We start from the raw sequence: 27,006 nt of genomic DNA on the forward strand, positions 1-27,006 counted from the left end.
TCTACCTTCCAGACTTAACAGAAGGTCTTCTGCATACTTTGTGAGACAAGCACTCCTGGAAGAAAGTGTATTGCAGAGAAGTGGCTTGGCCACAGCCTATGGCATTGTTTCCAGGTAAAGGTCTCAGGTTAGAGTCCTGGTGTGGCATGCAGTTTTAATCTGCAAGTAAGTTTCAAATTGGCATATGTTCTATTGCAGAGTGAAAATTTATTCTGGATTACCATCCCTTGTTTCTGTGGGACAAATCTACCATAATACTGTGTATTACTATAGTTACATGTTATCAAGGTCGCTTGTGTTCCTGTTTGTTTGGCTGCTGCAGTGGTGGATGCCGAAGAGTTGGTAGGTTCTAAGACATAGAGCAAAAATAATGAAATGCATACTTAGTGTATAAGTAACTCATTTTACTTAACTTGGGTAACAAGAAGTCCACAATACAATCCAGTGCATGTTCTTGAGGTAGATAGGTTCGTCATAAACAACAACAACAATGACAGCAACAACAACAGTGGCTAACTGATAACACTTTGAGTACACATGCAGAATTCGACCAACAGACAGAGACTAGCCTTGAGCGGTGCAGCATCCTTTAAATTGGCTCCGTGGTGTCAGTGGCCATGCAAGCAGAGGAGGGTGTGTCATGGAACTGGTAGTAGATTGGCAGTGCAGCCACATGGGCTACTAGCACTGTCTCAACATGGAATGCACGGCATGGTATCAATAGTGCATGATATCACACTACTGTCCCTTTCTATAAAACCTGAAATATCTTCTGTGAATGTGTTTCTAGTGTCAAACGTCATGACATTCTGTTACTAAAGCTAGTGTTACATTATAAATTTCCTCATCCCCCTGCAGGTTCAGGGATAAGAATTGGCCCGCGGTATTCCTGCCTGTCGTAAGTGGCGACTAAAAGGAGTCTCAAACGTTTCGGCCCTTATGTGATGGTCCCCTGTCGGGTTTGACCTCCATGTCTCAAAATTCTTCAGAAGAGCGAGCCGATTGGGGAAGGGCTCCTTACATGCTGCATTTTGTCCATCGTGCATTGAGACCTCTAGCCAGTTTTACCGTCGTCGCATTGCCGTCCTGCTCATTCTCCATCTCTTGGGCGAGGATGTGTTCCTATGTGCAATTTCCACTATGCACTGTTGCTTTTTGCGGAGGCGACGACCATGGACTTTATTGCACCTAATATCCAGCACGGTGGCCAGTCCGTTGTGGTGGGACTGCCATGTACCCTGTTGGTTGTAGCCCCCTGACAACACAGGGATCGCTCTGCTGATGCTGCGCCGTTAACTCCCCACGTATCCCAAGGAGTAGATGCCTATCCTCCTGGGGCATCGGGACTCCCGGGAATGGCCATCCTGCCAGGTGGCCCTTGCTGAGGCTGGGTGGCGCCCGTGGGGAGGGCCCTTTGTCAGAGTAGGTGGCATCAGGGTGGATGAGATGCAATGAAGCGTGGCACATCATTTCTTGCTGGTGGCCAGCCACCAGCAGTCTCTAAGCGTTCGAGGGCTCATTTTAAAGCTAACGTGTATGACCTCAAATCGTTCCCCTCCCTGGCAACACCATGGGAGGAACGAAAGGCTATGAATGACAGTGAAACGTATTCGCCTCGGTATCTTGTCTGTACCAGAGCGGATGGTGAATCCTTTGTATCCGTGAAGCCTCAGTTCTTTGTAGAGCATTTAGAGGAAAGGTTTGGGGAGGTGGAGGGCTTGTCCAAAATGCTCTCTGGGTCAGTACTGATAAAAACGGCATCCTCTGCCCAGTCACGACGGTTACTTACTTGTGACAAGTTGGGGGATGTTGCTGTTACGATCACACCACATAAGAGTTTAAGTATGTTCCAGGGTATTATTTACCATAGGGACCTCCTTCTACAGTCTGATGATGAATTGTGCGCCAATTTAGAGCGCTGAGGTGTACATTTCGTCTGGCGCGTTCATCGGGGTCCGAAGGATAATCAGATTGCTACCAGTGCCTTCATTTTGGCCTTCCAGAGTGATACATTACTGGGAAAGGTCAAGGTGATGGTCTACCGATGTGACATCAAGCCCTATATCCCTACCCCGATGCGGTGCTTTAAGTGCTGGAAGTTCAGCCACATGTCTTCCCACTGCACTTCCAGCCTCACATGTCGAGACTGCGGACGCCCATCACATCCCGATACTCCATGTGCCCCGCCTCCCATCTGTGTCAACTGCGGAGAGCATCATTCACCTTGCTCACCAGACTGCAGGATCTTACAGAAAGAGTGCAAGATCATGGAATATAAGACCCTGGGCCGACTGACCTATACTGAGGCCAAGCGGAAATATGAACGACTACATCCTGTGCAAATGACTTCCTCCTCTGCTGCTGCAACGACAACCGTGTTAGCCCCATCAGTTTAACATATTCAAGCCAAATCACAGGGCCGTACAACTCCACATGCCCCCTTGCCCATGGGGGGCACTATCCCCCCTGTTGCTCCTGCGCCACCTACGTCGGGAGCAACACCCGCCCCCCCCCCCCCCCACACACACACACACACACACATCGGGGACATCCGTCCCTGTTTCTAAGCCGGAGAAGCATCCAACTTCTTCGGCTTCTCACGCTTGCAAGGGGTCCCTTGGGTCCCTCCCTTCCCAGGTTTCCACCAGCAGGAAGGCTGATGACAGACAGTGGCATAAGTGCCCATAACCACCTGGTCGTAGGGCTCCACGATCCTCCTCCGTCCCAGAGACTGAATCGGTGAAGCCCTCCCAGCCAGTGAAACCCAAGGAGCAGCGTGAGAAATCCAAGAAGAAGAGCTCTAAGCCCAAGAAACTCGCGGTGGCACCCACCCCACCGCAACCTTCCAGCTGTGCATCTGAGGACAAGGTGGAGATTCCGGCATCCACTGAGGATCTCGATCTCGCTGGTCCCTCAGACACCATAGATAGCACTAGCACAGGTGCTCAATTGGAGGCAGCAGGTGACCCAGCGGCGTAATCTGCCTCCCCAGTCCCTTCACGCCTTTCTCAGCCATGGACAATATCATCCTCCAGTGGAACTGCAGCGGTTTCTTCCACCATCTTGCTGAGCTCCGACAACTTATCAGCCTTCACCCTTTCCTCTGCATTGCTCTTCAGGAAACTTGGTTTCCGGCAATGTGAACCCCAGCCCTCCGTGGCTATCGGGGTTATTGTAGGAACCGGGCAGCTTATGAAAGGGTATCTGGTGGTGTCTGCATCTATGTCCTTCACTCCCTTCACAGCGAGTCTGTCCCTCTACAAACACCTGTAGAGGCTGTCAATGTTCGGGTGTGGACACCACAGGCTGTTACTATCTGCAGCCTTTATCTTCCACTGGATGGTGATGTCCCACAGCATGTCCTGGCTGCGCTAATAGCCCAATTACCGCCACCTTTCCTGTTACTGGGCGACTTCATTGCCCATAACCCTCTGTGGGGTGGGTCAGTGGCAACAGGTCAAGGCGCCACCATTGAGCATGTATTGACACAGCTCGACCTTTCCATTTTAAATGATGGTGCCTTCACACATTTCAGTGTGGCGCATGGCACGTACTCCGCCATCGACCTTTCAATCTGCAGCCCTAGCCTCTTACCCTCTGTTACCCTCTGTCCAATGGAATGTGCTTGACGACCTGTGTGGCAGTGACCACTTTCCGATCTTTCTGTCACTGCCACAGCGTCACTCTTCTCTGCGCCCTTGCAGATGGGCTATGAACAAGGCTGACTGGGACTTGTTCTCCTCCATGGCCGCTATTGTGCCTCTTTCTAATGAAGCCGTTGATGTGGTGGTTCACTCGGTCACCACCGGCATCGTTCTTGCCACAGAATCTGCCATTCCCCGTTCTTCTGGGTCCCCTCGGCGGGGGACTGTGCTTTGGTGGTCGCCTGTGATCGCTGAGGCGATTAAAGATCGCCGGCGGGCACTCCAGCGTCACAAGCGACATCCCTCCATAGAACACCTCATCGCCTTTAAACGGCTGCGTGCACAGGCCCGCCGCCTTATCCGCCAACGCAAGCAGGAGTGCTGGGAACGGTATGTCTCCACCATTGGCTTCCATGTCTCTCCATCACAGGTCTGGGCAAAGATTAGACGCCTCTATGGCTATCGGACCCCTGTCAGCGTCCCTGCGCTGTCACGGACTGGGGCAATTTGTACCGACTCCGACATAATTGCAAACTGCTTGGCAGACTATTTTGCTGTCAGTTCCGCATCTGTGAATTACCCACTGGCTTTCCGCTCCCTTAAACAGCGGTTGGAACATCGGCGACTTTCGTTTCACACGTACCACCCTGAATCCTACGGTGTCCCATTCACTGAGTGGGAATTCCACAGTGCCCTAGCCGCTTGCCCTGGTACAGCTCCCGGGCCAGATCACATCCACTGTCAGATGCTGAAACACCTCTCAGTGGACTGCCAGCAACGCCTCCTCGATCTTTACAACCGTATCTGGGTCGAGGGTGAGTTTCCGTCGCAATGGCGGGAAAGCATTGTTATCCCCGTTTGAAACCTGGCAAGAACCTATTGGAGGTGGACAGCTACCACTCCATTAGCCTCACCAACGTTCTTTGCAAGTTGCTCGAACGCATGGTGAGCCGGAGGTTGAGCTGGATACTAGAGTCTCGGGGCCTTCTGGCTCCGTCTCAGGGTGGGTTCCGTAACGGCCGCTCTGCCGCCGACAATCTGGTGAGCCTGTAGTCAGCCATCGGTACGGCCTTTGCCCGCCGTCAGCACCTCGTCGCTGTCTTTTTCGACATGCGGAAGGCGTATGATATGACATGGCGCCATCGCATCCTCTCTACACTTCATGGTTGGGGTCTTCGGGGTCCACTGCTGATTTTCATCAGAAATTTTCTGCCGCATCGAACCTTCCACGTGCAAGTCACGGCCTCCCATAGTTCCTCCTGAGTTCAGGAGAACGGGGTGCAACAGGGATCTGTTTTAAGTGTCTGCCTGTTTTTAATTGCAATTAACGGGCTCGCTGTGGCGGTGGGACGTCTGTCTCAGCTTCCTTGTATGCTGACGACTTCTGCCTCTACTATAGTTCCATTGGCATTGCAGCTGCTGTACGTCAGCTGCAGGGCGCTATCCGTAAGGCGCAGTGTTTGGCTGTAGCGCATGGCTTCCAGTTTTCGGCTACCAAGACCTGCGTTATGCATTTCTGCCAGCGCCGAACAGTATCTTGCCAGCGAACTTCTTGCTGTGGTGGAGACACATCGGTTTTTGGGTGTGGTTGGTTGGTTGGTTTTGGGGAAGGAGACCAGACAGCGTGGTCATCGGTCTCATCGGATTAGGGAAGGATGGGGAAGGAAGTCGGCCGTGCCCTTTCAGAGGAACCATCCCGGCATTTGCCTGGAGTGATTTAGGGAAATCACTTTTGGGTGTGGTTTTTGATGCCCGGTTGACTTGGCTCCCACATATTCGGCAGCTTAAGCAGATGTGTTGGCGTCATCTTAATGCTCTGCGATGCTTGAGCCACACCAGTTGGGGCGCTGACCGATCTACCCTCTTACGGCTCTAGCAGGTTTTAATCCAGTCTCGTCTGGATTACGGGAGCCTGGCTTATGGTTCAGCATCCCCATCTGCGTTGGTGCTGGACCCAATCCTACACAGCAGGATACGACTTGCCACTGGTACTTTCCGGACCAGCCCTGTGGACAGCATACTTGTGGGGGCAGGTGTCTCTCCACTGCGGTTGTGGCGCCAACGTTTACTGGCCGCTTATGCAACGCATGTTTGTAGCTTGCCCAAGCATCCTAATTATCGTCTCCTGTTTCCGCAGTCGGTCGTCCGTCTCCCAGAACGTTGGCCCCGGTCGGGTTGTACGATCGCGGTCCGCGTCAGAGAGCTTCTCTCTGGGCTTGGGGTTTTCCCTCTTCCACCTCCTTTCCGGGCCCCTCTGTGTACACCCCCATGGTGTGTTCCCCACCCTTGCCTTCAGCTTGAATTGGCACAGGGCCCGAAGGACTCAGTAGCTCCAGAGGCCATCTGCCGCTGCTTTCTATCCATCCTTGCCACATATCAGGGCTCTGGCATTGTTTACACTGATGGTTCGATGGTTGCTGGTCATGGCAGTTATGCTCTGACTCTAGGGGACGACTACGAACAAAATTCATTGCCGGCTGGCTGCAGCGTTTTCACTGCTGAGCTGGTCGCCATCTTTCGTGTCCTAGAGTATATCTGCTCCTGCTCAGGTGAGTCCTTTGTTATCTGTAGCGACTCCCTAAGCGGTTTACGAGCTATCAACCAGTGCTTCCCTCGCTCTTGTCTGGTGATGGTTGTCCAGGAGTCCCTCTATACTCTTGCCCGTTGCGGCCGCTCTGTGGTCTTTGTGTGGACCCCTGGTCATGTCAGTATCCCGGGCAATGAACATGTTAACCGCTTGGCCAAACAGGCCACCAGTGAACCGACTCTGGACATTGGCCTCCCGGAGACTGCGAGCTGTCTTACGCTGCAAAGTTTTCGAACCTTGGGACACTGAATGGTACGCCCTGCCTTCACCAAACAAACTTCGGGCCATCAAGGAGGATACCGGTGTGTGGCAATCCTCCTTGCAGGTCTCTCGCAAGGAGTCTGTTGTCCTCTGCTGGCATGGATGATGCACGGCCACTTATTGCGATGTGAGGACCCACCTTTATGTTGCTGCGGTTCCGTTTTGACGGTGGTCCATATTTTGTTGGAGTGTCAACTTTTAGCTGTGCTCAGGCAGACGTTCGCACTGCCTGACACGCTCCCTGCCCTTTTAACAAATGATGCTGCCATGGCAGGCTTAGTTTTGCATTTTATTCGGGCAGGGGTTTTTATCACTTAATCTGAGTGTTTGTTATGTTTCTTGTATGTTGAGTCTGGCCTTTGGCCTACAATTTTAGATTGAGCTTTTAATGTGTTTCTCGGTGGTTGGCTTTTCCTTTTTTTGTCTCTATGGTCGGCCAACCACTGTCACACACTGTGTGATTTTAATTCCTTTTGTCTGGTCTCTGCCTGTCTTTCTTGTCCTGTGTCGTCTGTTGTCTATTCCGTTGTTCGTTTTTATTCTATGTGGATGTTTTTAAGTTTTGGAAAAAGGGACCGATGACCGTAGCAGTCTGGTCCCTTTAATCCCACAAACCAACCAACCTAAACTTCCTCAACCAGAAATTTCCGTACTGCACAATTAATTGTGTATTGTATTTGGATATGAAATGGCTACATATCTGAAAATTATGACTGGCAAATTACTTACTTTTTCTGGTTTTCATTTTGAAATCCTCAATTGTTAAATTTTTGTGTGTGCAGAAAGAATCTTGAAAGTATATTCACATGTGTCAGACATTTTAATTTTCATCCTTGTCTTGTAAAACAAATTCTTTTCGATTTTTCAGAATCTCCTGATTTTCTCGCTCAGGATGTGAGTATTGGTCCACGCGCATCAAAGCCCAAAAGTCAAGTAAGAAGAAAGTCAAAGTCAGCTGGGCAAACTGAACAGAAGACAAAGCTTCTTAAATCAGCTAAAAATAGAACTACTTCCAGAAGTGCAAAATCACCAGAAAATGGAGTGAGTATAACTAGTGTGAGCAAAGTAATGATTAAAGTAAATTTTAGTATTATATAGTACTATATATGAACAATATGCTACATGTTTCTGCCATTCTTGAAAGCCTAAATCCTTTTGATTAACATGATCAGTTTCTCTGGTTCTCATACCAATAAAGGAAAAACGAAGCTGCCTGTAAAAGATTTATGTTCTTCACATGTGTAGCATTGTACAAGCTGTAATTGCCTGCTCTTTATTTGTATTTGTTTACCATTGTTGCTTAATGCCAAGCATCTTCATGCCTATTATAAAACCATCTCATCCTATGCAGGAAGTGATATGAATCTGTCAGAAAACTCCCATCCCAACCCAAGGTGATATGAACTATTGTGACAAGTGTGTAGGCAAAGACAGTGAAGCAACAAGAGAATAGGCTAGAGTTATTCTAAGGTAACCTAATTCTGTTGGACTGAGATACCCTGGTGGTGACTTTAATTTGCTTTTTATCGAGTGACAATTTCAGTGACACCCCCCCCCCCCCCCCCAAAACACACACACAGAGGCAATAAGGACACACAGTAAGAAAAGAAGATAAGTGCTTAATGTGTCAGAAAATTGTAGCAAGTAAGATAAAAAAAAGCAAAGACCCATATTGTTTTAATGGTACCATTTGGAGAATGCTGTGAAAACATATTTAAACACTCCCACCACAAAAGAATGCAGGAAAACATGTTGTGATTGTTGATTTCTGCTATTCAATTTGAAAATGTGAGTTGTGCAACTCCCCACCTTATTCTATCCTCTGCAAATGTCTTCATTTCTGCATAACCACTGCAACCTACATCTACTTGACCCTTCTTACCGTAGTCAAACATAGTTTTCCTAATGCAATGCTACCCCTTCCTCCTCCTCCTCCTCCTCCTCCTCCTCCTCCTCCTCCTCCCCCCCCCCCCCCCCGAGTGGTCCACTCTCACCCACCCCCACTCTCTCTCCATTACCGAATTAACTGTCCCTTAATGCCTTGGGTTGTGTCCTGTTAACCTATCTCTTTCTTTAGTAAATTTGTGCCATACAGCTCTTTTCTTTACAGTTGGATGCACATCTCTTCAATGCACATTTCCTCAGCTTTTACCTTGGTTGATATTCATCCTATAACCTATTTTTAAAAGAGCAATGATCGTGTTCATCTGCTCTTCCAAGTCCTTTGCGAAGCCTGACGGGATTAAGTCACTGATAAACCTCTGAATTTTTATTTTATCCCCCTCAAATCTAATTCCCTACAAAAATTTCTGCATAGTTCCCTTTACTGCTTTCTCTATGTACAGATTTAAGAACATGGGGGTGTAGGCTACAACGGTGTCTCACTACCTTCGCAATTACTGCTTCCCTTTCAAATTGTTCAACTCTTATAACTAGAGTCTGGTTTCTACAGAAGTTATAGAAAGCCTTTTGCTTCCTACATTTTACCTCTGATAACTTCATAATTCCAAAGAGTGTTTTTCAATCAAAATTGCCAAAGGCTCTTTGTAAATCTGCAAATGATATTAATGTGGTATTATAGAGCACATAATAGTGCTCAGTAAGGTTATGCTTGAAGCCCATGATTTATACAGCATCGTTCAAGGTTTATCAGAAATACCTTATACATTAAGAAAATTATCACATCCAAACTTTCCATTCAGTGCCCTGTGTATAAATAGAAGACCAAAAAAAACGAAAAGCTGTTATGTTGAATTTCACAAGTAAAAATACATTCAAACTTGTTTATGCTATTGTTGTGTCAATAATTGAAAAATACACACCTGCTTGCTAGTAGATCACTGGCTTCACTTAGTTGGTGGAGACTGCATCGGTCAAATTTACGACATACAAGTAATGGTGCTATCAGCTGACCTGTATTTATGCCCTCTCTGGTCAGGGATGCTGTGATAGGTGGTAGGGTCTCATCATGCGCTCGGCTGAGAAAGCACTGTGTTGTACAACACCATTCAGCAACACTGTCAACTACTGATGGCAGAACACTGTCCAGGGTGTTGAGCCAGCACTATTGCGACACCCAGCTGCAGAGTTAAGTCAGAGTCTGTCCTGCATATCATGTAGTGTAGTCCGAAGAACAAGGTTCCGAGGTGAGGTTGGTACCTTGTGATGGAACGACAAGTAAGCACAGTCACTGCAAGACATGATGAAGAAATGAGAGAAATCAGTGTAGACACATCCTCAAGAGTTCCGTATGCCACCACTGCAGCATGCTTGCTTATGTCAGAATAGAGTGCCGCTAACCCCACCCTGCAAATGTCACTGAAGATGACAGCATAGACTCACTGCAGCCAGCAGTGTGAGAGTTGTATGAGACACAACCATGTAGGAAAGTTTGTAGTCAGTTTTACTTTGAGAGAAGAGATTATTATCTGTACAAGATCAAGTAATAAGTTAGTGTTCAATGACAGAAATAAATACACATGACATTCATGTGATCATGGATTGCTACAAAGTTAAGTATTTCATTTTGGTCAAGTGATAATAAAGTGATCTAATATTTTGTGTATGTTGTAGTATCTACTCGGCCTCCTCCAGAAGTAAATATAAGAACCCACCACTGTGCTGATGAGTGTTATTTCATCTGGCACAACATATCACTGGGGTTCCATGCTGCTCCTGAACCTATGAACTACTAAAACGATGTGGTACTATTGTTTCCAGAATGAGATTTTCACTCTGCAGCGGAGTGTGCGCTGATATGAAACTTCCTGGCAGATTAAAACTGTGTGCCCGACCGAGACTCGAACTCGGGACCTTTGCCTTTTGCGGGCAAGCTCTCTACCATCTGAGCTACCGAAGCACGACTCACGCCCGGTACTCACAGCTTTACTTCTGCCAGTATCTCGTCTCCTACCTTCCAAACTTTACAGAAGCTCTCCTGCGAACCTTGCAGAACTAGCACTCCTGAAAGAAAGGATATAGCGGAGACATGGCTTAGCCACAGCCTGGGGGATGTTTCCAGAATGAGATTTTCACTCTGCAGCGGAGTGTGCGTTGATATGAAACTTCCTGGCAGATTAAAACTGTGTGCCCGACCGAGGCTCGAACTCGGGACCTTTGCCTTTCGCGGGCAAGCGCTCTACCATCTGAGCTACCGAAGCACGACTCACGCCCGGTACTCACAACTTTACTTCTGCCAGTATCTCGTCTCCTACCTTCCAAACTTTACAGAAGCTCTCCTGCGAACCTTGCAGAACTAGCACTCCTGAAAGAAAGGATATAGCGGAGACATGGCTTAGCCACAGCCTGGGGGATGTTTCCAGAATGAGATTTTCACTCTGCAGCGGAGTGTGCACTGATATGAAACTTCCTGGCAGATTAAAACTGTGTGCCCGACCGAGACTCGAACTCGGGACCTCTGCCTTTTGCGGGCAAGCGCTCTACCATCTGAGCTACCGAAGCACGACTCACGCCCGGTACTCACAGCTTTACTTCTGCCAGTATCTCGTCTCCTACCTTCCAAACTTTACAGAAGCTCTCCTGCGAACCTTGCAGAACTAGCACTCCTGAAAGAAAGGATATAGTGGAGAAATGGCTTAGCCACAGCCGGGGGGATGTTTCCAGAATGAGATTTTCACTCTGCAGCGGAGTGTGTGCTGATATGAAACTTCCTAGCAGATTAAAACTGTGTGCCCGACCGAGACTCGAACTCGGGACCTTTGCCTTTCGCGGGCAAGCGCTCTACCATCTGAGCTACCGAAGCACGACTCACGCCCGGTACTCACAGCTTTACTTCTGCCAGTATCTCGTCTCCTACCTTCCAAACTTTACAGAAGCTCTCCTGCGAACCTTGCAGAACTAGCACTCCTGAAAGAAAGGATATAGCGGAGACATGGCTTAGCCACAGCCTGGGGGATGTTTCCAGAATGAGATTTTCACTCTGCAGCGGAGTGTGCGCTGATATGAAACTTCCTGGCAGATTAAAACTGTGTGCCCGACCGAGACTCGAACTCGGGACCTTTGCCTTTCGCGGGCAAGCGCTCTACCATCTGAGCTACCGAAGCACGACTCACGCCCGGTACTCACAGCTTTACTTCTGCCAGTATCTCGTCTCCTACCTTCCAAACTTTACAGAAGCTCTCCTGCGAACCTTGCAGAACTAGCACTCCTGAAAGAAAGGATATAGCGGAGACATGGCTTAGCCACAGCCTGGGGGATGTTTCCAGAATGAGATTTTCACTCTGCAGCGGAGTGTGCACTGATATGCAACTTCCTGGCAGATTAAAACTGTGTGCCCGACCGAGACTCGAACTCGGGACCTTTGCCTTTCGCGGGCAAGCGCTCTACCATCTGAGCTACCGAAGCACGACTCACGCCCGGTACTCACAGCTTTACTTCTGCCAGTATCTCGTCTCCTACCTATTGTGTTTACAGTTTTCCCTTGCCTCTGCAGTGCACTCTTCCTCTCACCACTTTACACATTATCTGTTTTCCTTCCCTACAAATTCCATCACAAGGTGTATGGCATCTGTTACACCCAGATTGTTCCATCCCTTGGATTAAACTTTTAAGTGCAGAACTGAATAGTCTGTTATTGTTGCTGGTACTTAAAAAGACAATCCTGATATGTCTCATTGAGTCTTGTTTAGCTATATTTCAATCATCGTGGTCATACCAGGTGGTGATAGCTACAGTTGAGTCATACACTGAGTACACCTAGTTAGGTCCTACTTTCTGAAAATATGAGTGGGTTGCAAGGATGTCTTGTGGGTTTCTTCCCATGTCTGTGACTTATGCCATCTGCCATTCCACATAGGCAGCACTCATTGTATCACATGTAATTTCTGATTCGAACCATTATGTTGTCTGTGTGACTTACCAGGTCAATGAATCGCCTAAAAAACAAATTTGCTGAATTTTTACCACCCAGCATGTTAATTGGCTGGATGACTCTTACAATCCTGATAGCCATCTCAGTGCTGGAAGGTCTGTTATCGCCTTCAATGTTCTCCCATACAAGTAACATCAGAAGTATGTACTACAGTATGTGAGACTCAGCACCTCTTTCTCTATTGTAGAGTTCTTATTTTTCACAGTATTCAAGTGTCAGAAGGTGCAGGCATCTGGACAGTCTCCCCCATCCACTTCTTGGCTAAACACACAGCTGAGTGCATGATTGTTTATGTTGCATGACAGCACAAGTACCTTCTCATAATTTGGGAAAAGTAATATCAGAACAGTTTTAAAAGTTCCTTCAACTGACTGACTGCATCCTTGCGCTCCACCAAAAAGTGTAATTATACTTTTTTCCTTGAATAAATGAGTGGGCAGCCATGCTACTTTCAAAATTTGGGTACAATCTCCCACTAATAATTTGCTAGACCTAAGAAAGATTGCATCTCTTTCCATACACAATGCCAGAAAATCTTGTATGGTTTTTATTATCCCAAAATCTGTCCGATGCCCTTGCAACTAACGTCCTGCCCTAAATATTGTACAACTTTCAACATGAAGTGACACATTTCTAAACTCAGTGTTAGGTGTACTGTCTGCAACCAGTGCTTCCCTTGACTATAACACACGTGCTTCCATGTTCTTTGCAAAAACAATTGTGTCATCTAAATACACCACAGATAGTCTACGTATGTTTCTGCCCATGTCCTACCCCATCTAAGAGGTCCCGAAATGTAGCTGGTGCATTTTTCAATCCAGGTGGCATATAAATAGCTGTACACCATCTCGAAACTGTTGGTTAATAAATTCTTCTTTCACTGGTTTGCAAGTGATACAGTTATGGTGCAGCTAATGATACAGAGGCATTTCATTCCCACTTGTGATTGTGCTTTCCCTGTGTTCAGACCCACAAGGATTAAATAGAGCTTCATATTCCATCACTAACTTCGCCATTGTTATCATCTCTGCTCATTCCAAGTGTGCTAGCTTCTCCTATAATGCATTTAAGCCAGTGGCTTGCTTAAGCTTAGGGTCTAAACTTACTCTGTCCAAATCATCTTCCTGCAAGATCTCCAAGTTGGCGACTGTCAATTCCTTTGAAAATTCTTTTCTATTGTCCCAAAATTAATCTCAATGGGCACTACCTGCTCACCACCTCTTTTTTAAGCGTATAACACTTTTGCATACGAAACACTGTGATTTATCTGATTCCTCATTCCTTGCAGTGGTCCTACTCCATACAATACGTTTACTACCATGTTAGTTCCTATTCACAGTAGTTTTCCTCTGCCTTGCACAAGTAGATCCTTAGTGGTAGTGCATGTAGTCTAAGTGATTCTCCTTGTGCCAGGGATGAACCTTGTGATAGTGTGCAACTGTTGGCAGTTTCCACCTTGTGGAAAGATGTCTACGTCTACATAGATACTCCGCAAGCCACCTTAGGGTGCACGACGAAGGGTACCTTTTCCTTTCCTGTTCCACTCGCAAATAGAGTGAGGGAAAAACAACTGTCTGTATGCCTCCGTATATACCCTAATTTCTCATATCTTATCTTCGTGGTCCTTACGTACAATGTATGTTGGCGGCAGTAGAATCGTTTGGCAGTCAGCTTGAAATGCCGGTTCTATAATTTTTTTCAATAATGTTTCTCAAAAAGAACATCACCTTCTCTCCAGGGATTCCCATTTGAGTTCCCGAAGCATCTCTATAACACTTACATATTGTTTGAACCTACTGGTAACAAATCTAGCAGCCCGCCTGTAAATTGCTTCGATGTCCTCCTTCAATCCGACCTTGTACAGATCCCAAACACTCAAGCAGTAGTCAAGAATACTTTGCACCAGCATGCTATATGCGGTCTCCTTTACAGATGAACCACACTTTACTAAAATTCTCCCAGTAAACCGAAGTCGACCATTTGCCTTCCCTTCCACAGTTCTCACATGCTCGTTCCACCTCTTATTGCGTTTCCCAGATATTTAAACGACTTGACTGTGTCAAGCAGGACACTAGTAATGCTGTTTGTGAACATAACAGGTTTGATCTTTCTACTCATCCGCATTAACTTACATTTTTCCACATTCAGGGCTAGCTGCCATTCACCACACCAACTGGAAATTTTGTTTATCTCATCTTTCATCTTCCTACAGTCACTCAACTTCGACACCTTACCATACAGAATGGTATGAGCAGCAAACAACCGCAGATTGCTGCCCACCCTGTCCGCCAAATCATTCATGTATATAGAGAACAACAGTGGTCCTATCACACTTTCCTGGGGCACTCCTGATGTTGCCCTTGTCTCTGACAAAACTCATGTCTCTGACAAACATTTGCTGTCGAGGACAACATACTGGGTTCTATTACTTAAGAAGTTTTTGAGCTGCTCACATGTCTGTGAACTTATTCTGTATGCTTGTATCTTCATTAACAGCTTGCTGGGGGCACTGTGTTAAATGCTTTCCAAAAATCTAGAAATATAATTCTGTGTGTTGCCCCTCATCCATAGTTCTCAGTATATCGTGAGAAAAGGCCTAGCTGAGTTTGCCATGAGTGCTGCTTTCTAAAACCATGCTGATTCGTGCACATAAGATTCACAGTCTCAAGAGAATTTGTTATATTAGAACAGAGAATATGTTCAAGGATTCTGCGACAAACAGAAGTTAGGGATATTGGTCTGCAATTTTGTGGGTCTGCTCTTTTACCTTTCTTTTGTAATAGTCACCTGCACTTTTTTCCAGTTGCTTGGAACTTTGTGATGGGAGAGAGATTCATGATAAATGCAAGCTAGGTAAGGGACCAAGCCCTAGAGTACTCTTTGAAAATGAACTGGGATTCCATCCGGACGTGGTGATTTATTTGCATTCAAATCCTCCAGTTGTTTCTCTATGCCAGGTATGCTTATTACCAATGCATCCATATGGAGTCCATCCGATGATCAAATTATGGTAAGTTTGTATGATTGTCCTGTGTGAACGATTAAAACGTGAAATTTAAAACTTGGGCTTTCGTTTTGCCATCTTCAACTGCCACACCAGATTGGTCAACAAGGGACTGAATGGAAACCTTAGACCTGCTTAGTGATTTTACATACGACCAGAATTTTCTCGGTTCTCTGCCAGGTGTTTTGCTAAGGTGTGACAGTGGTAGTTGTTGTATACTTCGCACATAGAACTTTTCACAGATGCACAAATCTCAACAAACTTTTGCTTGTCATCATTTATGTATTCCCTCTTGAAACGAGAGCGCAACAGTCTCTGCTTCCTCAGCATCCACTGAATTTCATTATTAAACCATGTTTGGTCTTTTCCATTGTATTGTATGGAACTGGGGACCTAGAAACGATGGAGAGGCTTCGTCCCTGCCGTAGCCCTCAGTGGTTCACAACCCCGCAACAGGCTACAACAGTCTACTCACCCCACCGCCGCCCCACACTGAACCCAGGGTTATTGTGCGGTTCGGCCCCCAGTGGACCCTCCTGGGAAGTCTCACACCAGACGAGTGTAACCCTAATGTTTGCGTGGTAGAGTAATTATGGTGTACATGTACGTGGAGAAAGTGGTTGCACAGCAATCGTCGACATAGTGTAACTGAGGTGGAATAAGGGGAACAAGCCCACATTCACCGAGGCAAATTGAAAACCTCCTTAGAAACCATCCACAGACTGGCCAGCATACCGGACCTCGACACTAATCCACCGGATGGATTCGTGCCAGGGACCAGCATGCCTTCCCACCCGGAAAGTAGTGCGTTAGACTGCACAGCTAACCGTTTATCCAGTTACTAGGCACATAAGTCTCCAAAACACGATTTACAATCTGCTCAAACTTTGCCTACAATTCCTCTATGTCCATCTTACTGGAACTAAGTGATGCCAGTTCACTGTCTAAGTGAGATGTTAATAATTGCTTATCTGCTGTATCTAGCAGAAACTCTCTCCTAATCTTCTTGACTGATTTATTAACTTTCATAATCATAGTTGCTATAATGACATCATGATCTCTAATCCCCGTTTCTATACTGACACTGTCAATAAGGTCTGGCCTATTTGTAACTACAAGGTCTAAGATATTTTCATTGCTTGTGGGCTGCCGAGCTAGCTGTTAAGACAATTTACATTGTCTGTCTGTACCCCACAATGAATACATAGACATCCCAGTCTTTACTGAGCAGGTTAAAAATGCCTCCAACCAGTATTGCATGATCTGGATATTTACATGCTGTTGACCATAGATTTTCTTTGACTGACTCTTGAACTGCCACAGTAGAATCAGGTGGCCGGTAAAAACGTACAACAATTAACTTGGTTTCACCTATACCTGTTATATGTGATCAGATGTCTTCACTGTCACACTCAACTTTGACCTCAATAGAGACAATATTTTTGTCAACTGCAATTAACACACCCCTTCATATGGCCCCTAATCTGTCTTTCCGATATACATTCCACAACTCACTAAATATTGGGTTTCAGCCAGCTCTCACTCCGAAGAATAATTTGAGAATGAGAACTTGAATACGAATACTTCAACAGTTTCTGATAAAATTGTGACAGTCAAAGTGTCTTTATTCTGAACGCCGTTTGACTTCCGTTGCTGCTTATCGACTGGCGAGTGTTCATCAGAGCACCTCAAACTACTGCCTAGCCTAAAATACCCCCATGAGCACTCCACAAGTACTCTGCTACCCAAGTAGCTGCTTCTTTTGTGTGTGCACCCCTGACCTATCAAGGAGAGTCCTACAAATCTCACACGATAATGCAGGTGTAGAAATCTGCAACCAAGACCATCGCAAAGCCCTTGGTTGAGATCCTCTACTTGGCTCCAAACCAAAGTACCCCTATCAACTCTGGGAACAATGCTGCAAATTGCGAGCTCTGCTTGCACCCTGTGCGTGAGTGCAGCAGTGTTCACCACCTCCGCCAGCCTCCTGTACAAACTGAGGATTGCCTCAGAACTGATGGGACAGGTGTCGTTGGTGTAAACATGAGCCACAGTATGCAGGGCCTCCACATCTCGGATGAGGCCCCCTAGCAAATATACCAAGAGCATATTGGCTTTCTTTCCAGCCACGAACTCTATCTGCCTAAGGGGCTCCGTAACACGCCTAACATTGTAGCTCCCAATAACTAGCAAACCATTCTCCCTCGTGTACCTGCTCGGATCCTGCTGAAGGAGTGGCCATATGTCCACTCGCAGGGTGAATGGGCAAGGCCGGGTGACCAGTCTCCACATTGGCCCTCTGCCTCGAGCAACGCGAATGCATTACCACCTGCCACTCACGCTACTGTGAGGGTGAATCCACTGTGTCGGGTGTACTAGGAGGTGCCTCAGAAGCAGATCCTGTGGGCAAAACAAGTGACACCTGTGGTGTCCCATGTGATGAGCCAGATTCTCTGCCACTGTTACACCTCAAGGTGGTAGCCTGAAGGTGACTGACTGTAGCCAAGAGCACATTCAGCTGTTCACAGACCGCGGCCAGCTCCTTCTGCGTTCCCACACAGCATGTACACATCCTAGGCATCCTAGCAGACTAACTAAAGAAATGAACAATAAAAGCAGACAATCCTAGATATGCTACTAGCTACCCTCCTGAAGCATCAACAATGGATATAGATGTGTTAATAAGCTATGTAGCTGGCTGTTCAGTGAGCAACTATTGCGCTACAGTCTGAATGAATTTACACTTACAGAAACACGGGATTAACCTCCTAAACAGAGAAACATGCACGAAATTTAATAAATATACTACGTGGCAAACAGAAAAAGATAAACTCTTAACTTGTCGCTCCATAGACACGTATCAGCTGAGAGCTGGAGCCTATCATGCACTGATCAAGGTAAATTCCAGCATGATGATAAACAAGAAATTTGACACTAAGATTGCACAGTAACCATTGCCTATTTGAGACAGGATTTCCATACAAATCCAGAAACTTTTTGCCACAACCCAAACACTCAACACTACTGAACCCAATGAATGCACATCATTTGCATTTATTCAACTTACTCTGCATAATGGTGGGCTCAACTGCCTGTTCCACATGAAGTCCAAAGTTACCACAGACACTTGCAAACCCATGTCCAATAAAGACTTATGCTTTGATCCACCGTCTAAGTAAAATTCTGTCACTACACATCTTTGTCTATGCTTCTATTTACTAGTGGTTGAGTGGTTCATACATTACATGCTCAAACCTACCAGCTCAAAAAAGCTCATTTCCACCCACCACATTGAGGTTATGCCTTAGATCATTGCTCTGTGATGTCAATTGTATCTACTGTCTCTCCTCACACCAGAGTTACGGGCAGGCTGCTACCCATTGTAGAGTTGCACGTGGAGAAAGCTGTGGTATGGGTTCTCCAGTGCTACGATATAGATGGAGTAGAAATGCTTACTCAACAGCAACATTCTTTACTATTTGATGCTTTCCATACAGTAGCCCAGGTGAAGCTCATGGCTTGAGGCCAGTGTCATCCCCAGTGATACGCTGAGACAGCAGCAACTGGTGGCAGGCAGCGACCTTGCTGATACAACACGAGGCTGACAAGGTGATTTGCAAGGCCAAGTCAGGCAGTGATCAAGTACCACTGGCTCTCTGTGCCATTAGCTGGAAGAATGCACGTCTCAATTTCAAACTCAGGGTTCTCAGAGACTGGCTGGCAGGGCTATGGTACCCAATGGGTGGCCTCACCTTTTCAAATCCACTTCAAAGTTCAGAACCATCAGGTGTAGCTTGTGGCTCGTAGATCGACTTTATCATGCTGGTGACGCTGCTCCGTGATGCTGGAGTAGCTTAGTTGTAGATTTGGCCGATGAATGACACAGAGTATGTGTCTGAAGGAATGATGCTACCACGTGAGCTGGGAACATTTATACTCACGTCAGACATGTTTGTTTAGACTGGTAAGCTTCCATTGCATATTTGGCTGTGGAAATGCCACGTTATGCCGCACCATGTAACAACACAGTCAATCACTGTTGGTAGAATGCTGCATTGTAAGGTACTGCACCAGCTCTATCGGAGTGCTCTGGTGCAGAATTACGCAGGTGGCTGGTTGCAAAGGCCTGCCTGAAGCTCAGGTGACAACAACAGACTTGTCCTAGTGGTCCCCTTTGCCATGGAATATGGGCCAGCTTCTTTTGGAACGGCATTTAGTGCCCATGACAAATTCTACCTACTTACTTACTTATGGAAACAAGCAAAAGTAAGTGTGAGACCTGGCGAGTATGGTGGCTAAGGGAGGACAGTCATCTCTTTCTTTTTTTGTACAATACTTGAGAATTTCTAAGGCTGAGCGGACAGGGATGTTGGCATGATGAAGGAACTGAGATTTGTCCTACCACAACAGTAGCATATTTTTGTGAATTTTATCAAGCAGCTTTTTTACAGTTCCACTCATGTGGAAAAAAGCTGTGAGCCCACTGTCATGACTGGACTTGGATTTTAGTGTCATAACCATAAACCCAACACTTTTTTCCTTCAACAAGCTCTTACATGAATTTTTTGTTGGCATGAACTTGTTTGCACATTCTTTGGAAACATGGCTTATCTTCATTCTGCTCTTAATCATTGAGTGGGGAGTAAGCTTCACTATAATTTAGTATATGTGCAATTTTTCTGTTGTAATCCTGTGACACAAATCAGTTGATATTCTTACCTCTTCAGTATGTTTCTGATGGTGAGATTATGGGTGATGTGCACCAGATTCTTCATTTTCTGAATATGAGCTCTGTCGATTGAATTACTAGGTCTTGCCGATTGAGTATTATCTTTAAATTATGAACCCCACTTTTCAACTAAGAGAATCACACTGTTCAGCCTAGAACATCATCTCTGTGAGTTTCATTATTGCTCTTACAAATCAAACATTGCAAAAAGTGGTGAACACTGTATTATCTTGCATTCAAATAACTGTAGTTCGGAAACTAAATGAGATACCAACAGTGGGGTTATATCTGAATTTGTAACAGATACAGTGCTGCCAAGCCATAAGGCACTTCATTAACATGGAACAAAACCAAAAGTTTGGTTATTTTTTTGATCAGACTTCTTATGTGTGAAGTCAGAGACGTAATTACTTCAATATTTTTGTTAGTGTGTTGGTAGATTGCCTGGCAGTTGTGTATCTCCCTTGGATGGGGCACAAAAACCTTTCTTTCAATGGTGAAAGTTGTCTTTGACAAAATTAAAAGCATTTTGATGAAGGGTGAGGGACTGCATGTCATCTGAGATACAATAATAATGTGCGCTCTTATTACAAATTGTGGCGAGAAAAATTTTCTTTGATAACTTGGTTTATGTAAGAACTGTAACACCGAGAACCATTTTGTTCTGCCAGTGAAGAAGGTACAAGCATGTAGCTGTCAACTTCCATTTTATATTGGGCTGCAGGCCTGGTTAATTGAAATACGCTATTTTAAAAAGATCTGAAGAAGTCACTTGGCCTGAAACTTCTACCCGGTCCACTGCTCTTCGAACTAAGAATGCTGTGTACAGCTCTTCTTATTCTTTTATTTTGTCCCTTATTTAATTTCTGTCCAATGTGAATGGAATCAGAGGAAACATAAATACATTCAAAAATGGAAAAGGGAGGTAACAGCACAAGGAGAAATAATACGTGAGAAGCTGTTAATGTATACTGGTCATCAGGTACAGTGGTTGTTTGACAGTTTATGTCCAAAGTTGCAACTACCAAAAATTCTCATCCAGTATTTTTCTCTCTTTCTTTTTCGCTTTCATATTTATATTTTTCTGTCACAGACCTATTTAATACTTGTTCCTAATGTATGTTTTCAGCTTAACCGTCCAGTTCATGAGCTCTCACCTGATGACTCGGAAGATAATGTAACAGACAACCAGCTTCCAAACTGTGAACAAATATCTTCAGGTATATGAAAGTGTAAATGATATTATCTTGGTAATCAATAGCTTGTTCTCTGCTAATGGACTGTCTCTGAATTTAGATAAAACACGATACTTTCAAGTCAGTACTGCACGAGGCCTGAGCACACCATTAGAAATAACACACAAGGGTAAATCAGTAAATGAGACATAATATTCTAAATTCTTAGGTATTAATATTGATAAGAATCAGAGCTAGAAGTCACATGTTACAGATCTTATTAAACTTCTAAGATCTGTAATTTTTGCGTTATCGATAATATAAGATTTAAGAGATAAAAATGTCGAAAAGGAAACTTACTTTTCCTATTTTCATTCACTAACGTCTATTCTAGGATCACAAAAGTGTGTAATGGGGATAATGTGTGGTGTCCACTCTAGAACCTCTTGTTAACAGTACTTTAAACAGTCTGACATACTGACCACAACAGCCTCACAGTTTGTTTACTCCCTTATTAAGTTAGTTGTCAACAATTGTTCTAAGCACGAAAACAATGCTAACATTCACTGATACACACTGAGGGGCAAAAGTCATGACACATCTAGTATCGTGTCGGACCACGTTTTGCCTGGTGTAGTGCATTAACTTGACGTGGCATTGGCTCAAGAGGTCATTGGAAGTCCATTGCATAAATACTGACCCATGCTCCCTTTATAGCCATCCATAAATGGTGAACATGCGGCTGGTGTAGGATTTTGTGCACAAATTGACCTCTTGATTATGTTCCATAAATATTTGATGGGATTCATATTGGGTGATCTGGATGGCCAAAATTTCGCTCCAATTGTCCAGAATATTCTTCAGCCAATTGCGAACAACTGAGACCCGGTGACATGGTGCATTATCATCCATAAAAATTTCATCATTGTTTGAGAACATTAAGTCCATGAATGGCTGCAAATGGTCTCCAAGTTGCTGAACATAACCATTGTAACAAGCAACAGTTTTATAGCACATGCTGGATGCTGCAAAGTTTCACTATCACAGTGTAAATGCATACATATTGTGTAAAAGTGTGTAGTGATGTACCAGCTGACCATCATATTGGAAGTAGACAGATGGACACTAACAGATATAAGCCACCCATACTGTCGCAAGCCAACACACAGCATTATGCTAGAAATAGATGTGTATCTTCTGGAAAACTATCTGAACCTGAAAAAGGTTTGAAAACCAGTTCATGGGATAATAAATAACTATCCAAAAAAGTGACTGGTTGCATTTTTATGTATTTTCAAATAAAACATTTCACATTATTTAAAGAAATTGAAAGAACTTACTCAAAGGAAAGTCTACTGTTTTCTTAGTGTCATTATAGTCATGAAATGAAATTCATGTTAAAAGGTGTAGGAACTTGGTCAATTGACATTTTTGCATGTATATTGGTATTGCCACAATATGAATATCAGCCTATTCTTAATATGCTGCATTTGAGATACTGAGAAAATCTTAATGATCCACTGGAGAAAACCAAACTGTTGACTGATTATTTGAGTCAGAAATTTTGTGAGGCACATATTTCATATGAAAAGCAATGGAAAGATGAGAGCTTACTGTTTTTCTGGACTTTTATTCTTTCTCCCTGATTCACAGTAAGTAATTTCAGTCAGTAAAAACCACATGTTGAATTAAGGAAACACTGCAGTAAATATGTGATGAACAGAGAGAGAGTAAATGTTCAGTGCGTAGCCGTATTCACAAAATAATTTGTGGTGTGAATGTAAAATGACGCAACCCACATCAGTAAGATTTATTGTGCAAGTGCAAAATGATCCATGGAACTAACTAATTCCCTCTCAGTTGATAGTATTTTTTTAATATGCCTCCCCCCACCCCCACCCCTCTCATTTTACATCACTGGAGGACAATCTTCTGTTTCATACTTTCTGGATATGAAGTAAAACATTGTTGAGCTTTTCCCCTTATCTCATAATATTCCAACTTGTGCAAAATTATTGAGTGGTCCATACAATTAAATGTGTAAAGAAAGTGCACAAAGAAATGAATTGTAATAAGTTATCTAGTTTGTCTTGCAGCTGGCTGTACACTGTTGTAGTATCATATTATTTAACTTAAATGTAGACTATAGCTGAGAAAAAGTGTCTTGATTTGGTAATATACATTTTCAAACACTGTAACCTCTGGCATTTAAAGATGATGTCTAGGATCTTCTGAGCATGCTATACTCCAACCAGCCAACTGATTTGTTAAGATATTAGTCAGCCTGCCTTGCCCTTCTCTCATTTCTCAATGTCTGCTTTTGGTGCTACTTCCTCACAACTTTTCTGTTACACATGCTTTTTCGTCACCATTGTTTTCATGTTGTTGCTGTACATTTCGTCTCTCATTCATCTCATTCCTTCGCATAAATCATGCTTTTTAATATAATTTAAATTTAATTTCAATTCTGTTGCCATTTCTTCCCCTATCCTTCTACAGCTGAAGCTGTCATTAAATTTGACCTGCAAATTAAAGGAGTCTTCAATAGAGTGATGAACTTCCAGACATTTAAGTATTGTCTGTTGTTTTTCATCCTGAGTTTTGCAACACCTTATGCTTCTGTGTTCACCTTAGATTTAGTTACCTTAGCCTACATCACCTACCATATTTCTTTCTTTTCACTCTATTTATTTACTCATAGGCAAAAAGCATGCCAGTGAAATCTACATTTTTATATAAAATTTTTCATGTTGCATTATGTATGGTGACAGCAACAAATTTTTGCAAGGGCTTCTCTGTTTTCAAGCTTCTAGTATGTTCGTTATTGTTGATGTGTAGATAAAAAGACAGTGCATAAAGACTACAGTACTCAGGGTGAGGAGTGAGTCATCTTTGTCACTTTTTTTAAATTTTTCTCACCTTCTTCAATCTGCTTTTGCTCCAATAGCAAGAAAAGTTATTTACTTTTATTTCTAAGTTTGTGCATCACTGTTTGTTCATTTAGGTTTTTGGAATGCTCCAAGTTGATAAAATCTAACCTGAGGGGCTTCTGAAATTTGAGATACGTTGTTCCTTTTTTATTTTTGAGCAATTTGTTATATTTTGCACATTGCTATTAGTGTCAAATATTTCTCTATTACAACTGGTTCTATTTTTGTTCCAGATTCTAATTTTGCCGTAATAGCAAAACTACTGCTGTGATACTATGATCAATTGTGAAAATAAGCTTTTTAAGATGAGAAAATACAAATTCTGTAGCAACTGGCTTGGAAAGACAGGCAGTTTGAAAAGTAAAGTCTCTGTAAGGAGGGAAGTTAGTGCACGTGAACTGTTTTGCATTGTGTTCTTGCTCTCTTAATTTTGAGACAAAAGGTTTTCAGGCTATGTTTAATCACTTACTTTCAACAAAGCATAACTGTAACTTTGAAATTAAGTGTGGACCACATCAATTACATTAGAACACTGGGATCAAACACAACTTTAAAGTTCGTTACATGTGCTAACAATACGGATGTAAAGTCCCCAGGATAGTTACACCATTGCTGAATTGATTAAGACAGTGAAATGAGTAATTTCTGTGGATTTGTCCAATGATATTTGTAATGTTTTTAAGATATTCCCTGATAGTGTTCCTAAACATTTTCCAGTTTTTGTCTAAGAAAATGAGATACCCTGTAACTGATGCTCTGGCACTGTATTTCCAGGAACATATATTAGAAGCAGCATGTTCATCATAATACACATTGAGTTTTGATGAAACGGCCAGTGTTAAAGATGAAACAGAATTGAAAAGAACCATTATATTTTGGTCAGAGAATAAGTGTTGCATAACAATGCATCATCTAAGAACTTTCTTTATTGGCAAAGTAAATGGTAAGACGTTACATCAGAATCTATATGAAGCACTTTCTGAACCCAACTTGTCCCTAAATAAATGCCTTATGCTGGGATCAGGTTGACCTAATGTCAGTAAAAAAAAGTGTTTAGACTTTTAGGTAGTGATGTCCAGGAGACACAAGGCATACAACTTCTAAACATCAGAACTTGAAACATTAATGCAATGAATAATGACCATGTAAAGGCTTTGGAGCGCTTAGATGAAGAAGCATCCAAATTTCTGGTCAGTATTCGCCATTATTTTGATGGTTGATCTGTTTGCTGTGAAGAATTTGAAGGAATTCTGTCGAAGTTTAACATTTCACATAACAAGTTTTTGAGGCATTCAACCACTAGGCGGCTCTTTAGGACCTTCAGCCAGCAGTATTTTTGAACATTGTGTAGGTATTTGTGTTACTTTTGGAAGCAGATGTCCCTAAAAAAGTTTTTTTTACTGTTCAGTCCTAATGCCACTGTGCCGTTGTGACTGTTTTAAAAAGAACCTACAATGAAAGCAGAACTTCATTTTATAATTTCATCTGCAGTATTTTCAAAACTAAACATCTTTGAGTCACAACTTGCATACAGAAATAGAAAGCATACTGCCAGCTGTTTTGACTTGGGTTTTGAAGATTTATGCTTTGAGAAAAATTGAGAGTATTTCTGAATTTCTTCATAAAGAACTCTTTACGTTGGATAACATGCTTCCTCTTGAACAACTAGTTGTTAGCAGTCAAGTGACTGAAGAACTTAGTAAAATGGGAGAATGTGACAAGTTGTGGTTTCTAAATAACATGCAAAAACATTACATCGCAGCTTGCAAACATGTGATGAAAAAGACATGCTCACAAGTGCACCTCTCATAATTTTTAGGTTTTTAGACATGAAAGAAAGGAGCAGAAGCTGTAGTGACTCATTAAAGGTTGCAAAAATGATGCCGTTCGATATCTGGGAGGATTACTTATTAGATGAGCAGAAGGTTCAACAGTTCAAAAAGGATGACCCAGCTTTGGATATCAAAGGTGTTGACAATTATTAGCAGCAGCACATCTAAAAAAAGAGACTCATCATCCACAGAGTTAAAGTATCCAAATGTTTCCAAACTTTTGAAGGCTTCTCTTACATTGTCCAATGAAAATGTGGGCAAAGAGAGAAGATATTCCATTTCAAAGCATACTTTAGGAGAAGAGAAGGCAGCAATGACCGAAAGATTTTTAAACAATGTTTTGTCGGTGAGTAGGGTCAGTTCAAGAACATTTTTCCACACGAGCAACTTACGCTGTGGCATCACCCCCCCCCCTTTACCCCTCCTTTTCTCTCATACACATCCAACTTAATTGGTTCTCACCACTAAATGTGATAGGCACTGGAAAAAAAAAATGTTGCACTTAGGCACCACTAGTGCCCCTCTCAGCTTGGTGCCTCAAATGGCAGCTTGTGTCACTTGGACCTTAGACTGGCTCTGGCTGTGAGGCATTCTTTGCTACAATACTGCCATTTTCTTTCTGTATCAGTTGAGTCACAGCTCATTAGGTATGGACATCAGTCACATGCAAACTATACTGCTTATAAGGAAGAATGTGAAAGGAAAAGGAAACGTGAATTAGAAGAAAAGCAAAAATAGGAACAAAACCAAAAGCATATTGAACAGAAGATTAAAAAGATGAATAACAAGGAAAAATAAAGTGACTGAGACAGTTGCTGTGTAAGAGGCAGGAGAACTACTTCTCCCAAGCTCAAACTTAAGCTAAACTGCAGAAAGCACCCTAATAAGAACTTAAAGGCAGCAAAACTGGCCCAGGGTATGATTGAGGGTGCATAAATCCATGCAACAAATCTT

General features: G+C 43.7%; 1 protein-coding gene across 3 annotated transcripts in view; it reads left to right on the top strand.

Annotated features, from left to right (window-relative positions):
• The window catches only part of LOC126248386 (crossover junction endonuclease MUS81), a 214,678-nt gene that overhangs the window by 59,630 nt on the left and 128,042 nt on the right, over window positions 1–27,006 (top strand). For all 3 annotated transcript variants that reach the window (XM_049949329.1, XM_049949328.1, XM_049949330.1), the window contains exons 3-4: window positions 7,361–7,533; window positions 21,245–21,335. In XM_049949329.1, the coding sequence (XP_049805286.1) occupies window positions 7,361–7,533; window positions 21,245–21,335 (264 nt within the window). The remainder of the gene's footprint in view (window positions 1–7,360; window positions 7,534–21,244; window positions 21,336–27,006) is intronic.

The sequence above is a fragment of the Schistocerca nitens genome, chromosome 3 (genome assembly GCF_023898315.1).
Source record: "Schistocerca nitens isolate TAMUIC-IGC-003100 chromosome 3, iqSchNite1.1, whole genome shotgun sequence".
In the NCBI taxonomy this organism is placed as follows: Eukaryota; Metazoa; Arthropoda; class Insecta; order Orthoptera; family Acrididae; genus Schistocerca; species Schistocerca nitens.